This window comes from Salvelinus sp. IW2-2015, unplaced genomic scaffold (genome assembly GCF_002910315.2).
Source record: "Salvelinus sp. IW2-2015 unplaced genomic scaffold, ASM291031v2 Un_scaffold4912, whole genome shotgun sequence".
Classification (NCBI taxonomy): domain Eukaryota; kingdom Metazoa; phylum Chordata; class Actinopteri; order Salmoniformes; family Salmonidae; genus Salvelinus; species Salvelinus sp. IW2-2015.
The window spans coordinates 31,745-42,764 of record NW_019946181.1 but is presented as its reverse complement, the minus strand read 5'-3'; the positions used below and the strand labels follow the sequence as shown (position 1 = coordinate 42,764).

At 42.0% G+C, this 11,020-nt stretch overlaps 1 protein-coding gene across 1 annotated transcript; it reads left to right on the top strand.

Annotated features, from left to right (window-relative positions):
* Positions 1–290: 290 nt before the first annotated feature.
* traf6 (TNF receptor-associated factor 6) lies at positions 291–4,361 on the top strand. The gene is given in 13 exon segments (XM_024144228.2): positions 291–324; positions 327–344; positions 347–542; positions 544–586; positions 693–810; positions 813–842; positions 845–884; positions 886–911; positions 914–964; positions 967–996; positions 999–1,130; positions 1,133–1,194; positions 1,197–4,361. Coding segments are annotated over 13 exon segments (864 nt in total). The 3' UTR covers positions 1,281–4,361.
* The last annotated feature ends 6,659 nt before the right edge of the window (positions 4,362–11,020 follow it).

Here is an 11,020-nt window from a genome sequence, read left to right as displayed (position 1 = left end):
CCTGCACCTTAGCACTTTTGGATGGTGGAGAGATGGTAGGTCACTGAGTCAACTTCAACACATTGAGTTATTACCACCTATGCTCTGTGACTCTTTGCCTTGTCTAAAACAAACCCATAACCAAGACCGAGATACCCAAGATCCTTGTCGTGGCCTCTGGCAGGACTAGGTAGAGTTTCCACAACTACTCCCTCCGCGATACTTTCAGGTCAACAAAAGAGGGTTTTTAAACCGGCAAGGCTACCACTTCTCACTTTTGGTTCAACCACAGTGGCTCTTTTAAAGTTCTTATGTGCTATTTCAGATGCAGGCGTAATGACCTGGCGCGCACATGCAGGAGTTCACTCGATGCACATGCGCTGCATGGCTGAGTACCTGCACAGGCACAGCCTTACCGGGTACACCCAGCCACCTTCTTCTGAGGACCGAGGGGCTGCCGCTGCAGAGCTGGGGCCACACGCAGGAGCTAGCAGCAGTGGCGCCCCCTGCCAGTGCTGCGGGGAACTGCAGACCATGCGGGAGACCACCCAGCAGCTGGAGGCCGTCTAGTGCGGCAGACCACCAGCTACGTGAGCTGAGCATTCAGGTGGAACAGATACAATTCATCTCTCATTTGTGACATGAATTCACTGTTGTGTTGTAATAAACGTCTACAACTAAATGACCATTTTGTTTATTATCATTATCCCCAGGCTGGCCTGGTGGCTGAGCTCCGTCGTAAGGTCACCTCGCGTGAGAGAGACCTAAAGGACCTGGAGGCCAAGCAGTGCCAGGCGTGTGTACGTGTGCCCTTGGAGGGCTTCTCGGGATACTACATACCCAGGCTGCCGGACAGCCCGTTGTGGTCACAGCCCGGGCTTCTACACGGGCCGGCCGGGCTACAAGCTGTCTGCGCCTCCACCTCCAAACGCCCTCGCCCAGCGCTGCTCCAACTACATCTCACTGTTTGTTCACACCATGCAGGGGGATTTGATGGGCAGCTGTCGTGGCCCTTCCAAGCACCATCCGTCTGGCCGTGCTGGACCAAGGGCCTGATGGCCAGCACCATGTGGAGGTGATGGAGACCAAACCTGACCTGCAGGCCTTCCAGAGGCCCACCATCCAGGAACCCAAGGGCTTTGGCTACGTCACCTCCTGCACCTGGAGAGCTGCAAGCAGCGGGGGTTTGTGCACGACGACACGCTGCTGGTGCGCTGGCGAGGTGGACGCCGCGGCTTCGACACGCCCTGAGGCGCGAGGGGGCGGCCATGCAGCCCAGGGGCCCGAGGCCTCCTGTGTAGGACCCTTTTAACTTTCCAGCGACGAGGTCAATCGCCACCAACGTTATCAGTACAAGTATAGTTTGCCATTTTCCTGACTTCTTGTATCGCACAGGATCATTTGCATTGGGTTTCAGTCATGACAACCTCATGGGAAAGTGTACTGCTTCAGTTGTGGGTTTATCTCCAACTCCAAAAGGCTTTTCTTTGCTTGAGTGCTTTTGAGAGTGATGGACTGGATGTGTGGCGATTAACACCAAGGTGTTTCCTGCAACAAGTCCGAGAGGCTTGGGCTATACTGGTTATCTGTCAGCTTTTGCTCAAATTTCTAGTTGTATCTGACATTAGCCTTATTCTGTTCAATGTTCTCTACCTATATATTACTCTAAATACCCCARTTCATGTTAAGTTCAAAAGAATACAAGATAAAAAATAKTTRACACCATTCAAACCAATGAKGGTTCAGAACTTTAAAGCCGATCTCACAATCATCTATTTGCAGACAGAACGTTCTAGTCCCAAGCTCTGTGTTCCATCACTTATCCAGCAATGTGTCGCAGGCTACTGTACTGTTCCAAATAGATAGGATTTCAAAATGTCTTATGATGCCTACATTAGGTTGTAATAAACATGACTTTGGTTTCAGTGCATCGTTCTTTGTAACAGCTTTGTAGTGGAGACTGGAAAAGTCTTGTTAATTATCATAACATGGTATTACAGTTTATATTTATGTCAAGCTCAAAGTCATGTTTATGACAACTTTATGTTGGCATTAAAGAAGCTAATTCAAATAAGATGTTACCAGAAGTGTATTTCTGTTGGAGATTAGGAAGGGGACAGAGAGTGATGTATGACAGAGAGATAATCAATCAAATGAATCCCTGTAGCACTTTTTACATAACACAGCGGCAGGACTGGGGCAGGACCATCTGTAAGCAGGAGATGACCAGAGGCAGAACTACCTATCAACTTATTGTACATCCTGGATGACGAGCGAGTCAGGATCACTGGCATTTCACTGGTCTTCTGGTTGGAGGATCATACAAGCAAGATGGGGGCAACATCCTAACCTGGGTCTTAATGCACAGCTCTTTTGTCTGGGAAAATGTGGTATGATGTGGCATCCCTTAAGACCTCTTCTGGAGAAGAGATTTCCTGAACAATGGCTGTGAGATTGGACATACAATAAGCAGTTACATATGAATGAGTTGGTATACACAGTGGCGTAAAAATACTTAAGTACTACTTAAGGCTGTTTTTTTTTTTGTGGGTATCTGTACTTTACTATTTATATTTTTGTCAACTTTTACTCTACTACATTTCTAAAGAAAACGAAAATTAATGTACTTTTTACTCCATACTTTTTCCCTGAACACCAAACCAGCTCGTTCCACTTGGAAATGTTCAGGCTGGACCGCTGTATGGTCCAATCATGCACTATATTTATTTAACCTTCATTTAACAGGGAAGAAATTGAGGCCTAGGTTTCTTTTCCAGATCTGCCCTGTATAATACAATATAAATAAACACATTATACACAACATATTACAATACAAAAACAGTCATGTTAAGCACTATAAAACATCACAAATCATTCAGAAAAAGTGACATTCCTCCACAAGTAAGTCCCCAATCAATACGTTAAATTGCCTCAAACAGCACCAGAACATCAAATAAAATGTATTTATATTTTTGGGGGCATACGGTTCATTTAAGCTAAAACCAGATTTACCTAGCTCGGTGGAGACCCTAGGAATGTCGAGTTAACGGGTTAGGCAACTCGGGTGTCTATACTTCAAAAGCAAAGTTAAGATAAGACGGAAGTTTATGAAGAGGGCCTTGTAACCAAAAAGGGAGTAATGTAGAGACCTACAGGTCTTAAGCGAAGTCCAGCCAACCTTTTGATACAGAATGCAGTGTTGTGATGAGTATCAAATCTGTCTCCTGTAACACGAAGGGCAATATGGTAGATGGAATCCATAGCTTTAAGAGTAGTAGCAGCTGCACTTGGATAAATATACTCAATAATCAAGAACAGATAAAAGGTTGACTGAATAATCTGCTTCCTACTGCTGGAGAGAAGGCACCATGGCTTTCTGTAGAAAAAAGACCGCTTAAGTCTTAGCTTCTTAACCAGCTCATCTGTTTTTTTTATACGTCAAATCCATATCAATCCAAATGCCTTATTTAAATGCGGGAACACGTTCGATTGGAGAACCATCTAATGAGTGAACATGTAGTTCATCTGAAACATTCTGAGTTTATTTTTTTTATTTAGTTTTGTCCATATTAGCACACGTTTTAAATCAGCAAGAGATTCCTACATAGCTCTAAAATCTGACTAGTTTTGACACAGCCAGATCAATGGGGGCGGCAGGTAGCCTAGTGGTTAGTAGTGGCAGGTAGCCTGGTGGTTAGAGAGGCAAGGTAGCCTGGTGGTTAGAGAGGCAGGTAGCCTGGTGGTTAGAGTGTTGGGCAAGTAACTGAAAGGTTTCTAGATCGAATGCCTGAGCTGACAAGGTAAAAATCTGTTGTTCTGCCCTCGAACAAGGCAGTTAACCCACTGTTCCCCGGTAGGCCGTCATTGTAAATAAGAATTTGTTCTTAACTGACTTGCCTAGTTAAATCAAATAAAATAGTCGGGCATAGTGTACATAATAGTATCATCCACATTTAAATGAAGTAACAGATTGACCAATGGTGTTAATATAAAGAGTGAATAGAAATGGTCCCAAAATCGGGTTTGAACTTTTTCTGAATTTACCCGGGTTCCCATACAATCCGAAAGAGCAGTTACATAATCCGATTTAGCCTTGCTGATTTGTCTTGCACAATGATTCCTCAGTTGCTTAAAGCTTGCCAGTCCGGGCCTAAGCCTGTGTTCCTGGCCTTGACCCAAGCATCATCTCTTTTAATAATGACTTCTGATCATTCTGGAGTGTACCAGGCATTCCATCTACTTTTAACCTTCATTTTTTTGAAGGGCGCATGATTATCCACAATAGTATTGAAGACATCTGCAAAAGGCTGAAAGCTAAATCATGTTGATGGATAGCTGAAATAAAATCAAGGTCACTAAAATAAAGATGAAAAGCCTGTTCACTTAAGTTTTTAAAGTTCCTCTTGTGTTCAGATGAGGTTTAGATTTGTGTTGTCTCACATCTCTAACACAAACAACAGTCAGTTTATTTTCTTTTATTATTTTATCCCCCCCCCCCCCTTTTCTCCCAATTTCGTCATTTCCAATTCTGATCTTGTCTCATCGCTGCAACTCCCCAACGGGCTCGGGAGCGCGAAGGTTGAGTCATGCGTTCTCCGTAAATATGACCCGCCAAACCATGCTCCTTAATGAAACACCTGCCAGCTTGGAGGAAACACCGTTCAACTGACGACTGCAGGCGCCCAGCCAGCCTGCAGAGAGAAGGAGTCGCTAGAGCGCGATGAGCCAAGTAAAGCCCCCCCCCCCCCCGGCCAAACCCTCCCCTAACCCGGACGACACTGGGCCAATTGTGCTCCCGCCTATGGGACGCCGGTCACGGCGGGTGTGATACAGCCTGGGATCAAACCCGGGTCTGTAGTGACACCTCACTGCGATGCAGTGCCTTAGACCGCTGGCCACCCGGAGGCCCTGGCAATGGGCAGTTTCAGTCAATACCAGATTATCTGGATTCGCCTGCATAGCCCAGATCTTGATGTAATCAAGATTAGGAACTAAGCTCCTAATGTTCAGATGCATCAACCCAGGTTTTTGCGATTTTTAAAGTCACATGGAAACTAACTCCAACAAGCTACGTTCAATAGATGGTTGCGGGCCCTGTCTGATGGTTGATATTGATATAGTTGGTATGGCTTCAGATTGCATAGGACTGCACCATTTGGTCGATCCCTATTAGTAATAGACGAAGAGTAGAAATGGGAATATACCACATTGTCATCCCTACTGCCTCTGATCTGATGGACTCACTGAACACAAAATACTTTGTTGGTAAATTATGGTGGAGTGTTGGAGTGTGGAGTGGTGGAGTGTGAGTGGTAGTGTCTTCTGTCCGTAAATGAGAAAAACAAACAAGAAAATGGTGCCGTCTCCCTTAATATAAGAATATGATGTGTAGCATTTACTTTAGAATTTTTGTTTAAAAATATTTTAAAATATCAGAATTGACTACTTTTTACACCACTGTATTTAAGTACATTTTAAACCAATACTTTGACTTTTAATCAAGTTGTATTTTACTGGGTAACTTTACTTTTACTTGAGTCATTTTCTATTAAGATATCTTTACTTCTACTCAAGTATGACAATTGAGTACTTTTCCCACCACTGGGTATACATAAGGCATTCATAACACATTTATGAAACCAGTCGTGACACCTTCATGAATGTTACAGTATCATAACACATTTATTCAGCATCATGTATAAGGGCCTACGGTGTATCCACCAGTTAGCAGACTCTTCCATAGGATACTGAACCAATGGAAACACAGTCACAGGTATGAGAAAAACTACGCTTTGCTTTGTGTATTGCTCAACAGGGAAAAAACGTACTCTTGCATCAAAGTTACTGTAGGTGTTTGTGTCAACAAGTGGCATGATTCCATTCCTAACAATTAACATCCATCCAGTCCATTCATACCCAAAAATGGAAGTCAACCAGGGCCCAGGGAGAGGACGGAGTGAGTTATCCGTTTGGAATTAGATCAATGCCTTCTGTTGCCAAGAAAGACTCAAGACTGTTGAGCAGAGTCATAGTAAATGTTCTCCCTGTGTCTGTGGCGTTATTAGCAGAGCAGTGGAGATAATACATGTTCTCCCTGTGTCTGTGGCGTTATTAGCAGAGCAGTGGAGATAATAAATGTTCTTCTCTGTGTCTGTGGCGTTATTAGCAGAGCAGTGGAGATAAGAAATGTTCTCCCTGTGTCTGTGGCGTTATTAGCAGAGCAGTGGGATAAGAAATGTTCTCCCTGTGTCTGTGGCGTTATTAGCAGAGCAGTGGAGATAATAAATGTTCTCCCTGTGTCTGTGGTGTTATTAGCACCACAGCACACCACTGTTATTAGTTATCTGTGGCTTATTTTGTGTTCTTACATCACATCAGTGGATGAAGATTGTTGACCGCATCATACAGTAGCTACAATTGACAATTGGATGAGACTATGGAGACATCCTCACTCACCAGAATGGATAACTTACTCTCATACGTTAAATCCCACTGGACTTTTGATTGTTTCTTGTGGAATAAGTGGAATATATTTGTGTGGACAAATGCCTTACGTGTTGTTTTGTTTAAAATCTATTAAAAAAGCTGCAAATCTGTCTCTGCAGTCTACATAGATCAGTCATCTCTACAGTACAGGCCTCAGAAAGTATTCATACCCCTTGACTTATTCCACATTTTGTTGTGTTACAGCCTGAATTCAAAATGGATTAAAGATTTGTTTCCTCACACACAATACCACATAATGAAAAAGTTTTTTTTTTTTTAAATGTATTGCAAATTAAATATAGAAATATTAATGTACATAAGTATTCACACCCCAGAGTCAATACTTTATGATCACCTTTGGCAGTGATTACAGTTGTGAGTGTTTCTGGGTAAGTCTCTAAGAGCTGTGAGTGTTTTCGGGTAAGTCTCTAAGAGCTGTGAGTGTTTCTGGGTAAGTCTCTTTACGCACCTGGATTTTGCAACATTTGCCCATGTATTATTTTCTAAATTCTTCCAGCTCTGTTAAATTGGTTGTTGATCATTGCTAGACAACCATTTTCAGGTCTTGCCATAGATTTTCAATTTGATTTAAGTCAAAACTGTAACTTGGCCACTCGGGAACATTCACTGTCTTCTTGGTAAGCAAGTCCAGTGTATATTTGGCCTTGTGTTTTAGGTTATTGTCCTGCTGAAAGATGAATTAATCTCCCAGCGTCTGGTGGAAAGCAGACTGAACCAGGTTTTCCTCTAGGATTTTGCCTGTGCTTATTTCTATTCCATTTATTTTTATCCTGAAAAACTCCCCGGTTCTTAACGATTACAAGCATACACATAACATGATGCAGCAGCCACTGTGGTTGAAAATATGGAGAGTGGTACTCAGTAATGTATGTATTGTATTTGCCCAAAACATAACACTTTGTATTCAGGAAAAATTGAATTGCTTTGCCACATTTTTTGCAGTATGACATTAGTGTCTTGTTGCAAACAGGATCCATGTTATGGAATATTTTTATTCTGTACAGGCTTCCTTCTTTTCACTCTGTCATTTAGGTTAGTATTGTGGAGTAACTACAATGTTGTTGATCCATCCTCAGTGTTCTCCTATCACAGCCATTAAACTCTGTACGTGTTTTAAAGTCGGACTCATGGTCGAAATCCATGAGTGGTTTCCTTTCTCTGCAGCAACTGAGTTAGGATCGACGCATGTATCTTTCAAAAAACATAATCCCACTTTGACATTATTGTGTCAAGGCCAGTGACAAAAAAATCTCATTTTAATCCATTTTAAATTCAGGCTGTAACACAACAAAATGTGGAAAAAGTCAAGGGGTGTGAATACTTTCTGAAGACACTGTATGTTGTCCTGTTTGAAATATGTTAGGCTGTAGCAGGATCTATGGGTGCCTTTCTCTGAGAAGGAATGAATATCCAACATCTATGTCCAATGTCCAACAACATGGACACTTGCGTGATGTATGGTTGTCTCTACCTTCTTGCCCTTTGTGCTGTTGTCTGTGCCCAATAATGTTTGTATCATGTTTTGTGCTGCTACCATGTTGTGATGCTGCCATGTTGTGTTGCTACCATGTTGTTGTCAATTTGTGTTGCTACCATGCTGTGTTGTCATGTTGTGTTGTCATGTGTTGCTGCCGTGCTGTTGTTTTCTAATGATCTCTCTTTATGTAGTATTGTCTCTCTTGTCGTGATGTTTGTTTTGTCCTTTTTTTATTTTTGATCCCAGCACCCGTCACCGCAGGAGGCCTTTTGGTAGGCCGTCATTGTAAATAAGAATTTGTTCTTAACTGACTTGCCTAGTTAAATAAATAAATCTAGCAAATGAGATTTGTACGTAGTTGCAATGCACTAACCAAATAAAAGTGTATTTGTCACATGCTTTGTAAACAACAGGTGTAGACTAAGAGTGAAATGCTTCCTGACTGGTCCTTTACCAACACAGCAGWGTTAAAGATAAAGGATTAAATAGAAATAGTAACATGAGGAATAAATACACGGTGAATAACAATAATGAGAAAACAATAACATGGCTATATACAKGGAGTAGAAACTAACATGGCTATATACARGAAGTAGAAACTAACATGGCTATATACAGGAAGTAGAAACTAACAAGTCACGTTGGTATAAAGGGATCGGGAGACAGGCGCAGGAATGCGTCATATGTTTTTTTATTTACCCAAATTACAGCGTACCATGTAAAGGCACGGGGACGAAGACCAAACAAACACATATACAAAACACAGGGTTGAAACCCAAACAAAAGAGCGAGGAGTACCTCGAATAAATACACGGGTCACACAATGATTCCACACGGGACGAGACCCGTAATCATCTGTGCAATACACGYGGCACGAAAGCCAAAACAACACAGCACAGGTACTCACACAACCAACGGACATTGGAACAATAATCGACAGTCCCAATGGCGAACCAAAGGGCACACTTATTACTAATCATTGGGAAATGGACACCAGGTGTGCGTAATCAACAGTTCCGGGGGGATCCGTGACAACATGGCTATATACAGGGAGTAGAAACTAACATGGCTATATACAGGGAGTAGAAACTAACATGGCTATATACAGGAAGTAGAAACTAACATGGCTATATACAGGGAGTAGAAACTAACATGGCTATATACAGGAAGTAGAAACTAACATGGCTATATACAGGAAGTAGAAACTAACATGGCTATATACAGGGAGTAGAAACTAACATGGCTATTAAGGGAGTAGAAACTAACATGGCTATATACAGGGAGTAGAAACTAACATGGCTATATACAGGAAGTAAAAACTAGACATGGCTATATAGTAGGCTTGATTACCAAAAATGACGGGACAGCCTACAGGGAGGAGGTGAGGGCTCTGGTCGTGTGGTGCCAGGAAAATAACCTCTCACTCAACGTCAACAAAACAAAGGAGCTGATCGTGGACTTCAGGAAACAGCAGAGGCAGCACACCCCTATCCACATCGACAGGACCGCAGTGGAGAAGGTGGAAAGCTTCAAGTTCCTCTGCATACACATCACTGACAATCTGAAATGGTCCACCCACACAGACAGTGTGGTGAAGAGGCGTAACACCGCCTTTCAACCTCAGGAGGCTGAAGAAATTTGTCTTGGCACCTAAAACACTCACACACTTATACAAATGCACAATGAGAGCATCCTGCCGGGCTGTATCACCGCCTGGTACTGCATCTGCTCCGTCCACAACCACAGCGTTCTGCAGTGGGTGGTGCGGTCTGCCCAACGCATTACCGGGGGCAAACTACTTGCCCTCCCAGGACACCTAGCAACCCGATGTCACAGGAAGGCCAAAAAGATCATCAAGGACAGTAAACACTCAAGCCACTGCCTGTTTACCCCCCTATCATCCAGAAGGTGAGTCCAGTACAGGTGCATCAAAGCTGGAACCGAGAGACTAAAAAACAGCTTCTATCTCAAGGCCATGAGACTGTTAAATAGCCATCACTAGCACATAGAGGCTGCTGCCTATATACATAGACTGGAAATCACTGGCCACTTTAATAATGTTTACATATTTTGCATTACTGCATTAATCATTTATATTTTCTTATTAAAATCATGTACCCATAAGAGAACACATGACCAAAGCAAAGCATGATGCATATAGAATTAAAACATTATTCTTAATGAGAAATATAATCTAATAAACAAATGTTTGCATAATCAAAGATATGAAAACTGTCTCCAACATTGTATTTAGCTACGTATAAAACGTTCATATTGGCAGTAAAGTCATTGAGAAATACAATAGACCAAAGTTATTTGTGGTAGTTGAGGGAGAAATATCATGAATGTTAGGATTTGTACACAGTGGGGATTTTGAAGAGGGAATAAAACCCCAAAGTAACAGGGGTAAGAAAGACCATAAAGGTAATTTCAGATTCAGGTTTGGGGGTAATAACTTTATGGAAACCACTATTCACACTATGTGGATTATAAACCGTAACAGACAGAGAACTATCACATAAGAAGGTGTAACAGTGATGAATGGCTATTCAATGTACAACAGAAGTCTTCTGTAACAACAATACATATTAAATATGTTTACATACATCCATGACTGAATGGTTTCACAACTCCTTTAAAGGTTTTGTAAGTAAGTTGTAACAGGCTCATTCAGCAGTTCGGTGATGACGTTCAGAATATTGTCTCTCTGATTAGTCAAAAGAACAATTAGTGTGAAAAAAAAAGATGTCCCAAAAGATCTGGTTATTCTAGAGAAGAAAAAAGCATCTGTTCCTGTGTCTCCTTTAAATAAGTGTTGCACAGGGTCTTAACATTACATCCAAATCAAATGAAATTCTATTTGTCACTTGTAAATTATTATTGGTATGAGATATTGGTAATGTATTTGGTGTGTGGCACTCGAGGAGAAACATGGTACATCACAAATCACAGTCAGACACATTTGGATCAAGGCTATTCACTTTAATAAGGCACTTTAGATTCAGACTCATCAGTCTCAACTGAAAACTAAAACATTCAGAAAATTAGTGGTTCGAT